The 20,098-nt window shown below is 59.1% G+C and overlaps 4 protein-coding genes across 8 annotated transcripts; 3 read left to right on the top strand and 1 right to left on the bottom strand.

Annotated features, from left to right (window-relative positions):
* The first annotated feature begins 768 nt into the window (after nucleotides 1-768).
* LOC135362241 (interferon-induced transmembrane protein 1-like) lies at nucleotides 769-1,935 on the top strand. Its single transcript, XM_064575872.1, has 2 exons — nucleotides 769-1,057; nucleotides 1,608-1,935. Exons 1-2 carry the CDS (start codon nucleotides 866-868, stop codon nucleotides 1,800-1,802), a joined length of 387 nt encoding a protein of 128 aa, XP_064431942.1. The 5' UTR covers nucleotides 769-865; the 3' UTR covers nucleotides 1,803-1,935.
* Nucleotides 1,936-3,866: 1,931 nt separating this feature from the next.
* Nucleotides 3,867-5,061, top strand: LOC135362267 (interferon-induced transmembrane protein 3-like). The gene is made up of 2 exons (XM_064575908.1): nucleotides 3,867-4,221; nucleotides 4,778-5,061. The coding sequence occupies exons 1-2, from the start codon at nucleotides 3,973-3,975 to the stop codon at nucleotides 4,967-4,969; spliced, it is 441 nt and encodes a 146-aa protein (XP_064431978.1). The 5' UTR covers nucleotides 3,867-3,972; the 3' UTR covers nucleotides 4,970-5,061.
* A 2,680-nt stretch (nucleotides 5,062-7,741) lies between these two features.
* On the bottom strand, nucleotides 7,742-19,697 carry PGGHG (protein-glucosylgalactosylhydroxylysine glucosidase). Of its 5 annotated transcripts, none has more exons than XM_045892922.3 (15): nucleotides 19,572-19,697; nucleotides 18,519-18,802; nucleotides 17,994-18,204; nucleotides 17,483-17,918; nucleotides 16,453-16,572; nucleotides 15,878-16,009; nucleotides 15,564-15,675; nucleotides 15,241-15,313; nucleotides 15,009-15,145; nucleotides 14,738-14,871; nucleotides 14,515-14,610; nucleotides 14,195-14,292; nucleotides 13,907-14,118; nucleotides 9,439-9,582; nucleotides 7,742-8,308 (listed from the first exon to the last, which is right to left on the bottom strand). In XM_045892922.3, exons 2-14 carry the CDS (start codon nucleotides 18,775-18,777, stop codon nucleotides 9,482-9,484), a joined length of 2,121 nt encoding a protein of 706 aa, XP_045748878.1. In that variant the 5' UTR covers nucleotides 18,778-18,802; nucleotides 19,572-19,697; the 3' UTR covers nucleotides 7,742-8,308; nucleotides 9,439-9,481. The 5 variants fall into 5 exon arrangements, with proteins under 5 accessions (XP_045748878.1, XP_045748877.1, XP_054367716.1 ...); XM_045892921.3 differs by lacking the exon at nucleotides 19,572-19,697 and adding an exon at nucleotides 19,298-19,423; XM_054511741.2 differs by lacking the exon at nucleotides 19,572-19,697 and adding an exon at nucleotides 19,097-19,274.
* On the top strand, nucleotides 8,403-10,656 carry IFITM5 (interferon induced transmembrane protein 5). Its single transcript, XM_045892929.3, has 2 exons — nucleotides 8,403-9,486; nucleotides 9,949-10,656. The coding sequence occupies exons 1-2, from the start codon at nucleotides 9,295-9,297 to the stop codon at nucleotides 10,159-10,161; spliced, it is 405 nt and encodes a 134-aa protein (XP_045748885.1). The 5' UTR covers nucleotides 8,403-9,294; the 3' UTR covers nucleotides 10,162-10,656.
* Nucleotides 19,698-20,098: the final 401 nt, after the last annotated feature.

The raw sequence follows: 20,098 nt of genomic DNA, 5'->3' as shown, positions 1-20,098 counted from the left end.
GACACAGAAGGGGCCATGCAGCCTGCGCGGAAAAGAGCAGGGCCGCTCTTCAGATAATGAAACATAAAATCCACTACCAGGTACTGAATGGGTGACATACACATTACTAACAGTGGCCAAGTAGTGGCAACAGTTTAAATGTCCAGCAAGTTATTACTGGATGAAAAATGTCCTATATCCATATGACAGAGTATTATTTGCCCATAAAAAGGAAAGAAGTATGGATAGACATTAAGACAAAATTAAGCTTCAAAACATTATTTGAAGTGAAAGAAGCCCCTCACAGAGGACTGCGTATTACAGAATTCCATACATATGAAACTCCAGATGAGGGAAATCCAGAGAGATGCCAACAGATAAAGTGAATGCCAGGTGCTGGGGGACCGGGAAATTGGGAATGAGTGAACAATCCAGATGGGACTTACTGTGTTATAAAAATGATCTGCAATTAAATATTAGTTATGGTTGTTGCACATCAAGAATGTACAAAAAGCCACGAAATGATACACTGTAAAATGGATAAAACAGCAAATTTTGTTATGCATGCTACATGGATTAAAAACCAAGTTCTATAAAATAAGAGTTACATAAATCATAGTAAAAGGAAGTAAAGATTAGCAGCACACAGCCCTTCATCCCACCCTGCTCTAGAGGAACCTGACACTCAGTGGTTGGGCAACCTAGAGCCAGAAATTCACCCAATTACAAAACACCAGGAAAGAGAAACTTCTGAGAAGCCAAACCTACCCTAGACGGGGAGGGCCCCTGAGCAACGTCCCAGCATCGAACCCACCTGTGCAGTCTCTGCATCAGAAACTCACTTCCCAACCCTTCTTCAGTGGGGATACACCTGCTCCTTCCAAAGATGGAGATGCTCAAGGAGGAGCATGAGGTGGCTGTACTCGGGGCGCCCCAGAGCTCGGCTCCCGTGACGACCACTGTGATCAACATCCGTAGTGAGACAGCCGTGCCCGACCACATCGTCTGGTCCCTGTTCAACACCATCTTCATGAACTGGTGCTGCCTGGGCTTCGTGGCCTTCGCCTACTCCGTGAAGGTGAGGGGGTGTGGGGAGGGACTCTCCCAGAAGGTGCAGTGAGCCTGCGGAGGTCCGCCTGCCCACAGGCCATGTGGGGTGTGGGGAGCCCTTGTGTGTGTGTGTGTGTGTGTGTGTGTGTGTGTGTGGAGTGAAGCTGCAGGAGGGGCCGGGGTTGGCCATGAGCAGCCTTTGTCCCCAAGATTCCAAGGACGTCCCCTACTGACCAATACTAGAAATTACATCCCTCAGATGCACGTGTGGCTCCGAGGCTCGCCCAGAAAGAACAAAGGAACTCACAGGAAACTGCCTCCCGGTGGGGTGTGAGGCCAGTGAAGGGGCCAAAGCAGGGGGAGGACAAGGCCTGGGGTCTCCTGAGAGGCTGAGGAAAGAGATGCAGGCCCCAGGAGGGAGGGGCCCACGGGGCACTGTCCTGCTCAGGCTCCAGGGAATGGGGAGGGTGAAGGGCAGGTGGAGACTGCCCTGGGCAGGGACCAGCCAGGGGGGCACCTGAGTCCCAGGCTCTCACCGGGACCTGGGCCTGATCGCACGCTCCATCTCTTCTCCCCAGTCTAGGGACCGGAAGATGGTGGGTGACATGACTGGGGCCCAGACTTATGCCTCCACCGCCAAGTGCCTGAACATCTGGGCCCTGGTCTTGGGCCTCCTTCTGACCATTGGCTCCATTGTTCTTCTGGTGATTGCCTGTGGTACACTCTACAGTGTAATCTTAAAGTTGATGCAGGGGAGCCGTGGGTACCACTAGGTGCTCATGGCAGGAGATCCAAGTCCTCCACCGTGCGCTGCTGGCCATGTCCCTTAGCGTCCAGCCCTTTACACTGTGTTTAAACAGACTTGCCTGTCTACAGCTGAATTCAATAAAGTGCACTTGTGTGTGACGTGCCGTGACGTTCCCTGGGGTTGAGGGGCCCCTGCTGGAGTCCCTAGCCTGCCCCTGTGACTGGGCCCACCTCCCCCCACACCCCCACCCCCACCCAGCTGTGTGGCTCTGAGGGGCCAGGGTCCTCAGGCTGTGCCGGTCTCTGGTCTCCTGCTGGGAGCAAGCACTGGACCAGGGTCCTAGGGTGGGGGTCCCCGACCCAAGGATGTCCCGTGTCCAGAACACCCTTGGTCCCGAGGGTAAGGCTCCCTGACTCTCAGGTGCGTGGAAGTAGTGGTGCTGGGGGGAATGGGCAGCTCAGGTCCTCTGGGGAGGCCATGGGATTTTGTATCTGTGGGTGCAGCTGATGGAGACCCGCACCTCCCAGCCCCTCTGGGCTGATCCAGACATTGCTGCATCCTGCTGCTGCCTCCCCCAGCCCACCAGCTCTGTCCTTGCTCCTCTGGGGGTGGGGGTGGGGACAGCCCGTGAGTGGCCTGGGGGAGGGACAGAGCGCTCAACTGTGGACTGACTGCCAAAGCTGATCATCAGACCTGGTGGCTAAACCCCAGTGGACAGAAAGCTTGAGCGGAAGGACTCCCCCGCTCCACCCAAACCAAACTGGCCCTGCAGGGTGGAACAGCTGCTCAGTGCCCCGGGAAGGGTCTCCCAGCCACCGGGGGCCCCGGGGCACTAGGTGTGAGCTTTTGCCAGAGCCTGGGCTGCCCTAGGGAGTGGGGGCCATCCTCAGCCCCGTGCAGGAGGAGCTTGCCCCAGCAGGTGTTCCTGTCTGAGGCCCCAGAGGGAGTGGGTGGGGGGCACCCTCTACACAGTCACCCCGGAGAGGCTGGAGAAGTCCAGGCGGCCACAGGCGGGTGTCAGGGTGGGAGCCCCTTATCCAGGGGCGCCTTGCTCTTTGGGGCACCTGGGCTTGCCTGGATTCCAGCAGTGGGGCCAGGTCAGTCCTGGAGGCTCCCCTTGAAGTCAGCAGCTCTTTGTGCTTCCTGCCTCCCTCCCTCCCTCCTTCCCTCTCTCCCTCCCTCTTCTCCTTCCCTCCCCTGCTTCCTCCCTTCCCTCCCTCCCTCCCTTGTAATGCAAGTGCCAGACCTAATCAGAAGCACCATTTCGGAGACAGCTATCTCAAATAAGCACATGGCCAGCCTAACGACAAGATAAAGTGCCTGTGGGGCGCCTGGGTGGCTCAGTTGGTTAAGCGACTGCCTTTGGCTCAGGTCATGATCCTGGAATCCCGGAATCGAGTCCCGCATCGGGCTCCCTGCTCAGCAGGGGGTCTGCTTCTCCCTCTGACCCTCTTCCCTCTTGTGCTCTCTATCTCTCATTCTCTCTCTCTCAAATAAATAAAATCTTTAAAAAAAAAAAAAAGATAAAGTGCCTGGCCACCTAGGAAAGATCTTGGTTGATTTTGATAACTATTTGGGACCAGATTTCCGGCTGTTGTGGTTTGAGCTCCCTGCAGAGTGTCAGGTGTTCCTTTGGTCCAGCTTCCTCCCTTTCCCTCTCTCTCTCCCCCTCCCTCTCCCTGTCTCCCTGTCTCCCTCCCTTCCACCCCCCCCACCCCAAACCCCACCTCAGAACCTGTTTTGTGGCTACAGCTGTGCTGTGGAGTTTCCAGGTCTCTTATTTTAAAAGTTTTTCAAGTTTGCTGGTAGCTGTAGCTGAAGGGCTTCTTAGAATAAGAACCACCAGGGCGGGTCAACTACAACATTGGTTATTAATAAGCTGAGACTGTAGAAAACAGGTAAAACAGTGGGGAGAGTCCCAGGCTAAAGACCCCAGGGCCCACCCACACCCCTAAATAGCGAAGTTGTGTAGGCCTGATTTGAGTGACTGGGACAGGAAGCTCCCCCACAAACACCTCTGGCTCCTCCCCCCTGCCCTGGTGTAACCTGATGCTCAATCACTGGTCCTAGCCAGTTCACCCCTTTGGAAAAAGCAGGAAATAGAAACTTTGGAGAAATCGAAACTACTGGGGGAGGGAGGGCCTGGAGCACGATCCGGCATCCACATCCACACCGCAGGTGCTCCATCTCCCACCATGAGCCACAACTCCCAGCACTTCTTCCTGGGCGCCCCCCACGGCGTCCCCCCGACCTACGAGATGCTCAAGGAGGAGCACGAGGTGGCTGTACTCGGGGCGCCCCAGAGCTCGGCTCCCGTGACGACCACTGTGATCAACATCCGTAGTGAGACAGCCGTGCCCGACCACATCGTCTGGTCCCTGTTCAACACCATCTTCATGAACTGGTGCTGCCTGGGCTTCGTGGCCTTCGCCTACTCCGTGAAGGTGAGGGGGTGTGGGGAGGGACTCTCCCAGAAGGTGCAGTGAGCCTGCGGAGGTCCGCCTGCCCACAGGCCATGTGGGGTGTGGGGAGCCCTTGTGTGTGTGTGTGTGTGTGTGTGTGTGTGTGTGTGTGTGTGGAGTGAAGCTGCAGGAGGGGCCGGGGTTGGCCATGAGCAGCCTTTGTCCCCAAGATTCCAAGGACGTCCCCTACTGACCAATACTAGAAATTACATCCCTCAGATGCACGTGTGGCTCCGAGGCTCGCCCAGAAAGAACAAAGGAACTCACAGGAAACTGCCTCCCGGTGGGGTGTGAGGCCAGTGAAGGGGCCAAAGCAGGGGGAGGACAAGGCCTGGGGTCTCCTGAGAGGCTGAGGAAAGAGATGCAGGCCCCAGGAGGGAGGGGCCCACGGGGCACTGTCCTGCTCAGGCTCCAGGGAATGGGGAGGGTGAAGGGCAGGTGGAGACTGCCCTGGGCAGGGACCAGCCAGGGGGGCACCTGAGTCCCAGGCTCTCACCGGGACCTGGGCCTGATCGCACGCTCCATCTCTTCTCCCCAGTCTAGGGACCGGAAGATGGTGGGTGACACGACTGGGGCCCAGACTTATGCCTCCACCGCCAAGTGCCTGAACATCTGGGCCCTGGTCTTGGGCCTCCTTCTGACCATCACGTTCATCATTGTTTTGGCCACTGGATCACTGATGATTTCCCAAACAATTTCAGAGATGATAAAATATTATGGAGGGTACTAGTAGCTGCCCGTGGCCTGAGGCTGTCACCTCTGTCACAGCGTTTTATGTACATGTCAGTCTGCCATTGTAGTCAATAAAGCACTTTTGCGTGATGGTGCTGTCTTTTCACCTGGGGAGGGGCCCTTTGAGATTCCCCACCCCGCCCCTGAGCCCACATCGTCCCTCACTGCCCACCTGTACCCTGCTCTGTGTTATGCGTGTGGTGGGTGGGCTTGTCCTGAGGCCTTGCATGTATCTGGCCTCCAGCTGGGGCAACACACGGAGGATGGTTTCAGGGAGAGGTCCCTCCTTCCCAGAGGTCTGTTGTCCTGTGGACACACACTGACCCAGAAGCCTGTCCCAACGGACCCAGCCGATGTGCACAAGTGCCCTGCAGAGTGTCAGGTGTTCCTTTGGTCCAGCTTCCTCCCTTTCCCTCTCTCTCTCTCTCCCCCTCCCTCTCCCTGTCTCCCTCCCTTCCACCCCCCCACCCCAAACCCCACCTCAGAACCTGTTTTGTGGCTACAGCTGTGCTGTGGAGTTTCCAGGTCTCTTATTTTAAAAGTTTTTCAAGTTTGCTGGTAGCTGTGGCTGAAGGGCTTCTTAGAATAAGAACCTGGCCCTGGTGCCTGGTGTGGGGTGAGGTCAGTGAGGGGTGGGGATGGCCACCTGCAGGCCCCAGCGCTGCCCAGCCGAAGTCCTGATGGGCTGCACTCAGCAGTGTCTGTGGGTGCTACTCCCACCATGGGTCATCTTGAGCCACCAACACGCTGTTCCCCTTGGGAGGGGAGAGCAAGGGCCAGGAGCTCACCCTTGAGCAGCTCTCCACCACGTGCCTGATAAAGTAGACTAGAGACTGTAGAAAACAGGTCTGTACCCTCAGGTGCACGGGTAACGGGAAAGTGTGCTGAAGTCCTCGCCAAGGGATGTGTTCTGAGAAGTGACGACTTACGGCTTATGTAATTGATGTGATCCATGGTTTACAGGTTTTTTTTTTTTTTTTAAAGATTTTATTTATTTATTCATGAGAGAGAGAGAGAGAGAGAGGCAGAGCGAGAAGCAGGCTCCCAAGGAGCAGTGAGCCCGATGCGGGGCTCGATTCCAGGACCCTGAGATCATGACCTGAGCCGAAGGCAGACGCTTAACCATCTGAGCCACCCAGGGGCCTGGTTTACAGGGTTTAATTTTAATCCTGGCCATGCTCAAAATGGATCACAAAATCCTGGCAGTGGGGCACCTCCGCTACAGGAGGTCTCTCAGGCTACCACGCCTGGATTCTATCCTGAAAGTGACACACAATCTCAGTGTGTGTGCGGGGCTGTATGGCTGCATCGTCAGGCCTCCATCCAGCCCCAGACCCCCACCTCCCGCTGTCCGCGTCCTGCCGCCCCTGCAGCGCTGGGATGCCTTCTCCATGTCTGGGCCTGACTGACCCGCAGCCAGGAAGCTTAGGGGATTGATGGACTCAAGGCCCAGCTCAATATGTAACTTCGGTTCCTGGAACCCGTGGACTAACACGCAGTGGAGGCCAGCAGGGCGAGCTCTCCCGCCCACCACTCCCTCCTCGCAGCCCTCTGCATTCCCAGCGGGAAGAACCCTGCGCTTCACTGCGCCTGAGGAAGAAGGAGGGGTTCCTTCCATTCGGACAGCCCAGCCAATGAGAGCAGAGCCCAGCCAATGAGAGCACAGCTCAGCCAATAAGAGCTAGTCACAGCCCAGCCAATGAGAACTAGTTATAGCTCTGCCAATGAGAGCACAGCTCAGCCAAGGAGAGTAGAGTCCAGCCAATGAGAGATGATCACAGTCCAACCAATGAGAAGCCAGTACACTTGCCACTCCCAGTTCACTCCAATGGACTTCTAGTTTACAACAGCCCTCCCAACTCCACCCCCCTCCCATAAAAGAGCTTGGATTTTTATGTTTCGGGACTTATATATGGTTTTGCCGTAGCTTCCTTTTCCAGAATTGTGATTTTCTGCTATTCCCAAATAAACCCCTTTTCCTGGTAAAATAACTGTCAGTTTTATTTTTAAGGTTAACAACCCAATTCCAATGTGTGGGGGACTGCCCAGACAACACTAAGGAAATGTTGGACACCAGCAGGGTGTTCACTACGTACTTAGAAATAATGTCAGATCCCACAGGTTAAGGGCTTAGTTTTACGAGACTGTCCTCCTGCCCCCACTTCAGGTGCCAGTCACAAGTCAGGGTTGTCACCTGGGCCTCTGACTGAGTGGCTGTAAATCCAAGGTTCCCATGACTTCTCAGTTCTATTCATTCACCAGAGCGGCTCACAGAACTCAGAGAAACATTTTACTTAACTAGATCCCCAGCTGATTACCAAAGGATCCAAGTCAGGAACAGCCAGATGGGAGAGGTGCCCAGGGTGAGGTCTGGGGAAATGTCCATGGCCGTTCCAGGCACACCACTGTCCCCGGATCTCCACGTGTTCCGCAACCCAGAAGTTCTCAAAACCTTGTCCTTTGGGTTTTATGGAGGCTTCATTACTTAGCCATGACTGACTCATTGGCCTTTGGCGATTGAACTCAACCTTCAGCCCCGCTGCCATCCCCGGAGGTCAGAGGGTGGGATAGAACTGACCCTCTAATCCCTTGGTTGGCTGTCCTGGCAGCCAGCCCCCATCCTTAGGTGAGGGTCCAGAAGTCACCTCATTAACATAACAAAAGACACCTTTATCACTTCAGAAATGCCAAAGGTTTTAGGGGTCCTGTGCCAGAAACAGGGATGTCGAAATACATATTTCTTTTTTTTTTTTTTTTAAAGATTTTATTTATTTATTTGACAGAGAGAGGGAACAGAAGCAGGGGGAGTGGGAGAGGGAGAAGCAGGCTTCCCGCCGAGCAGGGAGCCAGACGTGGGGCTTGATCCCAGGACTCTGGGATCATGACCTGAGCCGAAGGCAGATGCTTAACAACTGAGCCACCCAGGTGCCCCCGAAATATATATTTCTTAATATAAATCACCATATCACAGTATCTCAACAGGCAAAACATCATCCTGGCCCCTCTTTCTGGTGGGGCACAATGGGTCCAAGGAATCATGGCAGGCCCAAGTCAAACTCTCAGTGGGGCCCCTGGTTTGTGTCCTCCAAAATTTGTATCTTGAAATCTTAATGCCCAAAGTGATGGTAGTAGGAAGTGGGGGCTTTGGGAGGTAATTGGGTCATGAGGGTGGAGCCTCATGGGAGGATTAGTGCTGTTATCACAGAGACCCACAGAGCTCCCTAGCCCCTTCCAATATGTGAGCACACAGTGAGAAGTTAGTCATATGCAGCCAGGAAGAGGGTCTCACCGGAACCTGTCCGCGATGGCTCCCCGATCTGACTTCCTGCTTCCAGATCTGTGAGAAATAAATTTCTATTGTTTATGAGCCACCCAATCTATGGTACTTTTTATAACAACCCCAACTGATGAAGACAGGAGGTTGGGGCACAGGAACCTGAGGTCTTGTGGAAAAGTTAGGTTAGAGACCCTGGGAGCCCTTCTGCCAGAGTAGGTACTTAGGTATGAGTCTGGGGTTCAGTGAAGTCTGGCCCTTTGTTGTAAATATCCGTTATTGGCACATAGGTAGCATTTACAGCCAAGGGGTTGCTGGACGCTCCAGAGGGAGCCCAAAACAGAGCCCTAAGCTCATCCTTCCAAACCTCTGAGGATTCGGGAGGGCAGGAGTAACCAGCCAAGGGGGCTGAGAAGCAACTGTCTACCCACGAGGGAGGAGGGCGGGCTCCCTAGCAGATCACGGAGAGCTCACTGCAGCACCTCGCAGCGATGGTGCTGGGGTCTCCTCTGGCGAACCCCCTACAGTGCCGCAGCCCCGTTTCCGTCCTGCTGTGGCCGGTCTCCTCCCGCCAGCACATGGGCAGGGACTTCTGGAGTGCCAAGGCCGGCCGCTGGTGAGCCGAGGAGATCCCTGGCAGAACCCGAACTCTGGGTTCTGGGGATGGAGCCCAAGCCCGGGGGGTCTCCAGCCCTTCTCCGCAGCCGAGGCGACACGCCCCACCCACAGCCCCGAGGACTCCTTTTGGCCGCGGGGCAGGGGCTCGGGTGGGCAGTCTGCAGCCCGCGCACGCCCCTTCCCCTCGCCCCAGCCGCCGGCCGGCGGGGACTCCCGGGGCGGGGGAGGGGCTCGCGCGGCGGGGGGCGGGGGGCGTCGCGGCGGGGCGGGACGGGGCCGCGCTCTCCGCGGCGCAGGGCTGTAATTTGTCGTTATATTTAGCCGGCGGCGCCGGGCCGGGCTGCGGGAGGGCGGCGGCGGGGCTATAAGCGGCCCCGGGCGCCCACCCTCGAAGCGGGAGCCCGAGCGAGGAGGAGACGGCGCTGGAACCCATGGACACGTCGTACCCCCGCGAGGATCCCCGGGCCCCGACGCCCCGCAAGGCAGACGGCGCCGCCCACACGGCCCTCACTCTGGGGGCGCCGAGACCCCCACCTCGAGACCACTTGATCTGGTCGGTGTTCAGCACCCTCTACCTGAACGTGTGCTGCCTCGGCTTCCTGGCGCTGGCCTACTCCATCAAGGTGGGCGGGCGGGGTCTTTCCGGACGGGGGTGGGGGCGTGCTTGTCCAGAGGGCCTGAGAGGCTTGTGGCGGGAGGGCCTCTCCAAGGGGCGATGCCTGTGAGAAGGCCCCTCCGTTAGCCGGGCGGTGGACAAGCTCTTCACCTCATGAGGGCTTCTCCATTGAGGCAGGGGTACTGTCCTTAGTGGGGGGGTCTAGTCCCTCCAGAGGAGCACAGAGTTGGTGGGGGGTTACCCAAGGGGGTCTTTTTCATCAAATGGCTTTTCACATGCTGGGGGCTCCTATGACCAAAGCCCCTCTGGCTTCAGCTCCTTGGGGTCCTCAGCACTCCAGGACTCTCCACCCACAGAGGGTCCTTGGAGGCTGATGCTGGCCCAGGTTGGTCTCTGAGTCCACAGCTGGAGTGGGAGGAGGCAGGGCCCCCAGTGTATGTGGAGACCTGGCCCTACCACTGGTCCACAGGCCCGAGACCAGAAGGTGGCTGGAGACCTGGAGGCAGCCGGGCGTTTGGGCTCCAAAGCCAAGTGCTACAACATCCTGGCCACGATGTGGGCGTTGGTGCTGCCGCTGCTTCTCCTGGCGCTGGTGGTGACCGGGGCTCTGCACCTGTCCCGGCTGGCCAAGGGCTCTGCCGCCTTCTTTAGCACCAAGTTCGACGACTCGGACTATGACTGACAGGCTGCGCCTCGTCTGCATCCTGACCCGCGGACCCTGACCCCAGTACTAACCCCCAGGGCACTGCTCCAGGGACTCTACCCTGACCCCCTGGAACCCCAACTCCACCACAGGACCTGATGGCCGCCCCTCCCACCCAGCCTGGGCACCTAATGCTGACCCTGAAGATCCCTTATTTGGACCCCAGTGGCCTCAACTGCAACCTTGATGGTCCCCGCTCCCCTAACTCCTTGTACCCAGGCTGGACCCTCCCTCCTCACTCACCAGACTCACTCAGCCTTAGTTTCACAATTAAAAGCACCTGGTTCCAGAAAGTGCCTCCTGGGCTTTTTGCTGGGGTGGCAGAGGGTTTCTTCCTGAGAGGAACCACCCACCCTAGGGGCTCCCCTGGACTGACCCCAGCATGATGGTAGGATGACCCGTGCTGTCTGCTGGGCCGTGCTCCGACTGTCGCCTTCACTCAGGCACTGGGTGGCTTGTGGCTTCTGGGGTGGAGGCGCCTGAGTATTTTAGACTGAAGTCTGGGAACTCAGGCTTTTGATCTCTGCTGCCCTGCTGGGCACTGTGGTTTAGTGGGCTCTCTTCCAGAACATGTGTGCCCTTCCCCATCTGTGTGTGCACTTGTGTTAAGTGGGAGCCCCTAGGAGGATATCACTTGTCCTCACCCTGCATGTTTCTGTCAGTGGGTCAGGCGAGTGCCAGCCTCCTTCTTTGGGTCATTCTGTCTGTCCCTATGACTCCTGCATTCCTTTAGTTTTGAGAAATTTCAGTCCCCACAGTGCGTTCCCTCTCTCCTGGGTCAGTGAGGCTCGACACAGACACATGAGCACACAGGCGTGACCCTTCTATCAACCATGCACACAAACCTCACACACATATGTGCAGTTGGGCAGAGGGTGAACATTGGCGGGTGAGGACACTTTCTGAGCATCCTTGGTGCTGGGTACACGTCCTTGTATCATTCTACCTCCCTTGTGCACCACTCTCCCCCTTCCCGGAAACCAGCAGAGCCTGGCAAAGAGGGGGGTTGCTAAATCCATGCACACACCCTGTGTGGTTGGGGATGAGGTCCCTTAGGCCTCCCTGTGGCTGATCCAATGACAGGGCAGGCTAATTGCAGGGGCCTTAACTGCAGGGCGGTCCAGGCTTTTGAGCACCCCACCCAGAGAGCACCCCTTGCCTACCCATCTGCCTGGGCTGGGTGTGGGGGTCTGTCTAGCTGCTGTACTTGGAGCCTCAGAATAGCCCCCTCTTCTGTGACAGCCAACAGCTGGCCTGTCTCCACAGCAGAGATGGTAGAGATGGTATCCTGGCCACATATCAACAGCATCCCAGCCCTACGCTGGAGTGTGTGCTGCCCCATGCCAGCCCCTGCAGGTAGGGGTATGTGCTGCCTGGGGCCTGGGGATGGAGATGGGGCACTGGCCCATGCTGGGTGCTGGTCCCACGTTGGAGTGTGCCAGTGCCTGGACCAGGACGGATACAACATGCCAACCCTGAGCTCCAGGTTTGGCCCAAGAAGGGAACCACCTGCGCTGGATGCACAGGTCAGAAGTGGGGATCAGCTTGTGTGCGACCAGGTACATGTCCCCAGGCATGGGATGGTCTGCTAGTCCCCACATTTGGTGAGGGGAACAGAGATTGCCTGGCCTGTGCCCAGGTGCTGAGGACACAGAGTGTGTGGTCCAGACAGGCGTGGGGGAACGTTACCAGCAGCCCTCCTCATCCCAGGCTGTCTCCGGGGCAGGCTGAGGGACCCCGATCCAGTTTAGGCAGTTGGCTCTACTACGGACCCCTGACCAGCCATGCCAGCACACGTGCGTGCCACCCTGCCACAGCCCCCTCGGAGGGTCACTGCACTACGCGTCCAGAGGCACACGTACGTGGCACGTACATGCAGGAAGCGTCAGGCCGTACCAGTCCTGTGTGTACAGGGCCACCTGCCACCCCCCCCCCCCCCCCACCGATGTCTGTGCCCACATCTGGCTCCAGGGCTGCGAAAATGAGCCTCTGCGCTACTGGGATAGGCCCAGCCACCATGCCCTGCTTTAGCAGGTCTGCCTCAGCCTTTGCCACACGTCCAGCAGCTGGAGGGGAGCCGGTGGGCACCTGGGCAAGGTGCTGGCTCCAGTCTCTGGGGCCACATGCTCTTGGGGACCAGCACTGACATCCATGCTGATCTGCAGCTTGGCTGGTTGTGCTCCCTTGGAAGCCATCCTTCTTCCCACATGCTGCTCCCACAGTAACCCGGAGACAAGCCTTAGGATCCCTGACACCTCCACCCCCACTCCTTCCCCACTCCATCACAGCTTGTATGCCTGGTGTCTGCTGCCTGGAGAACTTGGACTACCTCTCCACCCAGAACAGAGAGAGAAGAGGGGGTTGCCAGAGTGAAGGAGGGTGGCAGGCCCACTGCTTGCTCTATATGGGCGCATTACTGCACTTCCTGACCTGACTCCATCCATTAGGCAGCCCTCACTTTCAGAAGGAAGGAGAGCACCAGCTCCTTATGGCAGACAGACTTTTCTCAGCATGGAATTTTAATTTCTCAGGCAGACCTGGTGTAGGTGGCATGGTTCTCACCAAAATTTTGGCAGCAGGTACCACCTCACCTCATTCTTGAGAAACCCCCAAGGACCCAAGTTGGATGTGCCAGCCAAGGGGCTGAGGCCCCAGGAGGACAGGCAGCCTGTTAGGACAGATGGGCCCAGGCCAGTGGCCTTGAACCATGCACCCGTGGCCCCAGTCCTTCTGGCAGGTCAGAGGGAAGGTGCAGGGTCTTGTTCTGCACCCCACCTCCCTCTCTTCTTGGCTGAGGAAAAACCTGTGATGGGGACTGTCCAACCTCACTGAAATGGTCCAGAGGCTGGAGGAGCCACAGACTGAGGATGCTGAGTGCACCTGGATTCAGCCGTGCCTGACCTCATCCATGTGACACACGAAGTTCCATTTTGGTCTGTAACTGAGAGAGTCCCCAGGAATTCCACAGGGGACCAACGTCCTGCCTCATGCCCTCACCCCTGCCATCCTCCACATGGAGGCTTGCACCTGTGTCTGCCTTCTCAGCAGAGTTGTCGGCCACACCCCGGCCCCACGTTGTGGTGTCCCGGGAAAGGGTACATGTGCAGGTGTCAGCCCAGAAAGGCAGGCACAGATGTGGCTGAGTGTGAGGCCATGGGGAAGCTGCAGTCCATGGAGGTTTAGGCTGGGGAGGGGCTCAGGCTAGAGGCAGACCACCTTGAACTTTGGGCCAACAAATTCAGACTTTCCCTGGAGCCTGTGAGCCTGGCTGCTGGTTGGAGAGTGGGCAGGAGGGAGGAGGTCAGCAGGCTGGGAGGGTGTTGAGGAGGGGTGGATGCAGCCAGCTGGGGGGTACCCACAGAGGGAGGCCAGATGGGAGGACCCAGAGACATCCCTGAAGCCCTGGATGTTCAGGTGCAGTGCCCAGGACAGCCCCAGGGTGAGGACACTGGTGGGGCTGGAGGACCCAACAGTGTCCCACAAGGGGTCTGTGGGTTCTGGGGCAGGTGTTTAACGTCTTCAAAAAATTCTCCTAGGAAACTCTTGGAGCAGAACTTGCTGCCTCTGGGAGTGACCTTTGTATCCGTCCAGCTGACGAGGGAAAGGAGACTTTGTGCCCTGCAGGGAGAGGGGGGCATCTGGAGTGGGGGCACATACCTAGGGGGCTACCCTGGGGGGTTCACCTGCCCCGGACCCCTGGGTGAGTCTGGGGGTGGTTGCCTACCTGGGAACAGGGGGAGTCGAGTGTGTGTCGGCCACAGCTCAGCCTCCAGCAGGGGGGCCCAGGGTCCTGCCTGGGCTTTGACCTCAATTGTCACAGAGCCCTCGGAGAAGGAGAAGTCAAGCTTGCTCCCCTGGTAGGAGATGCCATAGATGCACACTCCAGAGACCCCTGCCAGACACATGGGGTCGAAGGTCACGCCAGCCCTGGTGATCCTGGGGGGAGGGGAGACGTTCATGAGAGCAGGAAGTGGGGGGGCATGTGACTGCTCTCTGTTGGGCCTATACTCACCTGAACCCTGTGAATCCAAAGAGTGCCGCTTGCACGAAGCCCCCCATGCCGGTCAGGAAGTTCACAGCGCCCGATCCATCTGCATTCTCTGTCCACACCTGCACGTGGTCAGGCAGTTAGTGCCCGGACTCCCAGGATACGGGCCCCCATGAGGCTGCTGCCCCTGCTCCCAAGGGCAGGGCCCGAGGTCAGGCAGGAGTCACCAGGGACCTGACCCTGCTATGACTCCCCCTGAGGCTGGGCTCCCACTCCTACCAACCAGGGGCCGGAGCGGGAGGCAGGTGTGGTCAGCGTGAGAGCTGATACTGAGACCAGGCTACCTTGAATGGCTCAGCTATGTTGGCAAAGTTCCTTTCTAGGAGGTCCCGCGCCCGCCAGGGGTCCTTCAGCTCCATCCAGCCCACAGCAAACATGCTCTGGGGTCAGAGGTCAGAGGACATGCTGGGGCATAGCCCACTGCACGGGGAGGGGAGACTGAGGCCAGTGGGGCAGGGCTGGGGCTGCTGTGAGGACCGCCACCCCACACCCCTGCAGTTTCCTTACCCAGGTCATGGCAGGACCTTTTGGGGACGTCACAGCCTCATAAATCTCCAGGTTTTTCCTGCGAATGTGAGGACTCAGGTGGAAAGGGACGGGGTATCCCAGGAGCACAACGTCTGCCTGCTTCACCTCCTCTCCTAGGGAGGGACAGGTGCTGCCAACGGGGGAGGGAGCAGGAAGGGGGAGCTGCTCTATCAGGTAGGGGATATTCAGGGTGGACATAGGTCCTGTTGGAGGGGTGAAGGGGTCCTGAAGCAGCTCCGAGTACACTCACCAGGCTGGTACCCATCAAACTCAGGGTGGAAGTTCCGCATTGGGTCAAAGGGCACCTTGATCTTATCAGCCACTGCCAGCCATTCGCTGGGGACAGGCTGACCCAGGTCCCGGGCCAGAGCAGCAGCAAAGCGCAGGCTAGGGGCGGAGGAAGGGAGAGGGGGGCTATAGCCCCAGCCCTCCCTGCTGGCCCTCTGCATGGTGGCAGTATGGGCAGCGGTCTTGGGTCTGACCTGTTCTGGACCAGGACGTTGGTGTACACGGAGTTGTTGACCCCTGAATGGTATTCATCGGGAGGCATGACTCCTGGGCAGACAAGTGCAAGACGGTGCTTAGTGCAGGGTCCTAGGGACCTGCCCCTGATGCCAGTAGCCAGTGTGGGGCTGGCAACATCAGGTGCCAAAGATCACATGCTGAACTGAGGAGCATCCACCTGCCCCGCCAACTTGTGGCCACCTACTCTCCCGGCCACAGCTGTCCATGCCTCTCCCTTCCACCACTGGCCCTCCCCTGTGACCCGTCCCCCATGACTATCCCGCCCTCCTCGTGCCCTCACCCTTCAGGTGGTACTTTTCCTCCTCAGGGCTCCACTCCACACGGCTGCACCAAAACTCAGCCACGTCCCTGACCACATCCCAGCCACCAGCTTCTTGGAAGAGCTGCAGGTCCTGGGGGAGCAGGAGAGGATGGGACAGGGACCATGCTGCCAGTGACTGTCGTTCGCATTGGTTACTACATTCCTTGTCAGTGCCCACCCTTCTGAGTGCCCAGAAGTGAGGCCTGGCCCCAGACAGGGCGTCATGGTGGGGGCAGGGGAGCATGGCCATGTCAGGTGGGTGGTCATACCTGGTGGGCATGGTGACACCTCACCTGGGTAGTGTGGTAGTACAGTTGGAAGGCCAACACCACAGCTCCATTTACATGAATCTCCTGGGCTCCATAAATGTCCTCAGGGCAGACCTCCAGACCAGAACCTGCACTCTCCCAGGCGAACTTGGCTCCCTGACGGGTTGGGGGCACGGAGCAGACCTGATTATTCTGGGGGCTGGGGCACAGGGATAGCCCACCCTTTTCCCAATGCTCCAGCCTTCAGCCATGGAGGACAGAGGTGGGGGCACCGAGGGTCCGGGTGCCCTCATGGGGACCTGCAGACTCAGAGTGCCCACCATGTGTCCCCACCATAGCCCAGGCGGCTTCTGCCCAGCTTCCACCGTGTGTTGACCCTGGGCCAAGGTAGCGGGGGGACGCCAGCTGGGCCCCACTGAGGCTGTTGTTCTTACCTGTACAGTGCAGGCTGGGGGACGCTGCTGAGCCCCTATAAGAATCCAGGAATCCCAGCCCCACCCAGAGAGGAACCTGCGGTGATGGGTGCAGGCCTAGGAGGGATGTGGGGACATCAGGCCCTTCAAGGGGCTCTGTAGGGGGCGTGCCCAGGTCCCCCTCACCTGGTAACCCAGCTTCTGGGCATTGTCTTTGGCCCCACCCAGCGTCCGGACACGGTACTCCAGGAGGGCCCTGGCGGCCTCTGGGTGGAACATCAGGATATTCGGGAACATCCAGAGATCCTGAGAGCAAGGAAGGGCCCCTTGTTCGGGAGCTCTCACACCCTTCTCTCTTGTCTGCCTGCCCACATTCTGCTTTGGCCAGAGCTGGTGCTGCTCATGCTGCCTCCCTGAGCGCCCCTCTGTCGCCTTCCAGCTTCTCCCTCTGCTGCCCACCCTGCGTCCATCCTGGGCCCTCCACACCTGCCCATCCCACGTCCCGGTCTCCAGACTAGATGCTCCTCGGGTCTGGTCCCCAGCCCAGTGCTTCACCTCCCCAGCAGGCATCTGGGTGCCCCCGGCAGCTCAGGCTGGAAGCTGCGCGTGGAGCACCATTGCTCACTAGCTGCCTGAACTGGAGTGAGTGACTCCGCCTCACCAGAGTGGCCACAGCACTGGCTTCTGGAGGCATCTGATGAAGAGGGGTAGCATCCCGGGCCCGTCCCACGCTCAATGGACACCAAGTCCCAGTCTCTCCTGGCTCCCACTCCTGTCCGAGGCCTCAGCCTCTTCCACCCATGCTCCCCTCAGCAGCTGCAAGGGTCCTCCCAGAGCACACCTCTGTTAGTGTCACTCCCCAGTTCAAGTCTCCATGGCTCTTACAGCCCCCCTCTAGCTGCTCTTCTTCCTTGGTGAGGTGCCGTTTTGCCCCTGCAGATGCCACACACCCTCTCAGCTCTGCTGTGTGTACCCCCTGGTCCATCTGCCTGAATCACTCTTTTCCACCAAACTCCTATACATTCTTTGGCTGAGATCCCACCTCCTCCAGGAAGCCTTCCCTTCTGCCATGGCCTCTGTGATTCCCCAGCCACAGCCCCCATCCCTGGTAGGGCAGAGACAGCAGCCGTGCCCGTGCCCTCAGCCACGGCGTACTCCACGCCTGTGTGCTGCCCCATCTGTGGCTGCTGTGTGCTGAAGGGGGGATGGTGCATACCTGGTCCCAGAAGACGTGGCCCCAGTAGCATTCCTCTCGGCTCCCATTGGACAGGCCCCCGGGGCTGAGGCCATGGCAGGTATATCCTGGGGCCCCAGGCTGGGGCAGGGCACTGAGCAGGTAGTAGAGGGCGCCACGCAAGGCCTGGCGCAGGGGCAGGGGCCCCACCACATCCAGGCCACAGCCAGCCCAGAGCTGGGCCCAGGCCTGGGCGTGGGCCGTGTACAGAGTGCCCTCTGCCTGCAGCTGCAGGGCCTCGGTCAGGCAGGCTCGGGCCTCAGCCTGGCTGCCACCCACCACGGTCAGGAACTCCCAGGTCTGGTCTTCCTCACTTTCCCCAAGGGTCAGGGCTGGGGGCACTGGTGTCCACAGCATGTGTACTTCCTGCTGGGACCCCTCAGGTTGCTCCGGGGTTAGTGTGTGGCCATAAAGGCACCTGCAAGAGTGAGGCCATGTCTGAGGGACCCGCTCCCTCCTTAGTCTACCTGGCCAGCCCTGGCCCCCTCCTCACCGGGCTCCTTGGAAGTCAGGACCCAGATGCAGGTCGAGGTCTGGGCTTTCTGGGGAGAAGGTTGACCGCAGCAGCACCGTGATGGGCCAGTTCCCCACGGCCACACGGGTGATGGACACACTGAAAGCCATGACGTGAGGCAGCGTGCGGTGGGCGTAGATGCGCTGGGAGGCCCGGAAGCTGGGGCCCTCTAGGGTGTGCAGAAAGGAGCCTGGGAATGGGCAGAGGGGGTCAGGGCAACTCGCATGCCCCACTTAGGGCCAGTGAGGACAGTTACAAAGCTACCAGCCCCTCAGGGGGGTGGATCCACCCTCTGAGCCCCAACTGCCCTGTCTGGAGAGCTATGGTTGCACAGAAGACCCCAATCTTGTAGCAGTTCAGGAGGCCCGCAGGGCTGAAACCCTGCTTTTCTTTGTGAGTCAGGCACCCTGAGTTGGAAGGTGTCAGGATGGGACTGCTGCTGTTGGTTCCCCCACTCACCTAGAACAATGGCTCACATGGGGGGAGCAGGACAGTGGTGGTTACCTGTGTTAGTGTCCAGGACAAAGGTCTTGGTCAGCTGATCTCCTGTCTCTGCAGGGACCTCCAGCTGGACATTGAGGGGACTCGGCAGAATGGCCCGGTGTGTGTCCCTGCAAGCCCCGTTGTACACGCCGCTCACATGCAGTGTGTCATGATACACACGTGTGCCCAAGTATGTGTTGGTCATGGTGGCCAAGAGCCGGGGGTCACTGGGCAGAGAATGGGCAGTGAATATGGTGGGGTCCTCAGTGGCATCCTCCATGGAAAGTCTTGCTCAGCAGAGTGGCCTGGAAAATGGGGAGTCAGTGGCCCCCACAATTGGCTGGGCCTCCCTCTTTTGACTGTTAAAGCCCTAAGCCTCCCGCCCCACGAACTTGGCTGATGCCTCTGACAGCTGGTGGGGAGGGTGTGGGCCACCTGGGCAGGCCCGATTTTTCACAGGCCCCACTTTCAACGCTAAGAGATGCTCAAACTCCTAATACTGATCTCCAGAGACCCAGCTGGGTCCCCAAACTCCCACCTTAGGACCTCAATTCGAGTCCTTCCAGCTCTTTCCAAGCCGCACCCCCACGGGCCCCGACCTGTTAGTGGGGAGTGAGGAGGCCTCAGTCGTCCGGACAGTAGTCCTCAAGAAGGCTCGCTTGGGGGAGGGCTGGGGCGTGCGCCGGAGCGCGGTCCGGGGCGGTGGGGGCGGGGGGTTGCGGAGGCCAGCGACCCTGGGCCGGGGCGGGGAAGGAGCCGGAGCTCCGGGAGGCAGGCCGGGGAGGGTCTCTGGGGCTCACCGCAGCCCTGCGTGTCCCCAGGCTCCAGCCCGCTCGGCGCTGCCCTTCCTTGGCCAAAGGGAGAAGTAGCCTGCGGCCGCCCCGTCCCCGAAAGGCCTTGCGGTCCCCGCCCCCAGGGCCGCGCAGGGCGGGGCAGCTGGGCCCCCACCCCCGGGGCGGAGCAGCTGGGCAGGCGAGCGGGCCGCGTGGGTCCGCGTGCACACCGGGGGCTGCGGATGTGCACGCGGGAGGTGCTCGCAGCCAACTGCGGGAGGAGCACAGTTTGAACGCTGACCTCAAGGACGTGTCCAGGGATGGATACGAGGCGGGTGGGGGCCTTTGGTTTGCGGTTGCCCCTCTCCGGTCTCGGCTTCCTCTGTCTCTGCGTGAGCTTCCGTGTCCCCCCTTCAGAGAGGTGGCGCTGCCGGTCCCCCTCCAGGAGAAGTCCCTCCCTTTGCTCTGGCCCCACCTTCCGGCTCTCCCCAGCCGCTGCTCTCAGACTCCGTTTCCCCACCTGCCCACCTGGACGCTCCAGGGCTGGGCCCTGGGCCTGTCTCCTTGCCTCTCTGGCCCTGGCCTGACCCACACGTCTATGCTCTGACCACTGGGCCCCGCCAGAGACACTCAGATTCCACGTGTCCCTCAAAACCAGCTCTTCTTGCAACCTCCCGCAGGAGACTCCTCCTGTCCAGCTGCTCAGGCTCCCTCTGTCCCCACACCCACTTCCAATGCACAGGTCCTGTTGTTCTGCACTTGCCAGATCTCACCATCGCCACTGCAACCTCCGAGGTCAAGCCGTCCTTTTGGATAGACACAGTCCAC

The sequence above is a fragment of the Mirounga angustirostris genome, unplaced genomic scaffold (genome assembly GCF_029215605.1).
Source record: "Mirounga angustirostris isolate CCGP_5_RB_7025 unplaced genomic scaffold, mMirAng1.0.hap1 SCAF_13, whole genome shotgun sequence".
NCBI classification, from domain to species: Eukaryota; Metazoa; Chordata; class Mammalia; order Carnivora; family Phocidae; genus Mirounga; species Mirounga angustirostris.
The sequence above is the reverse complement of the archived record's forward strand: the minus strand, read 5'-3'. Positions and strand labels throughout refer to the sequence as shown.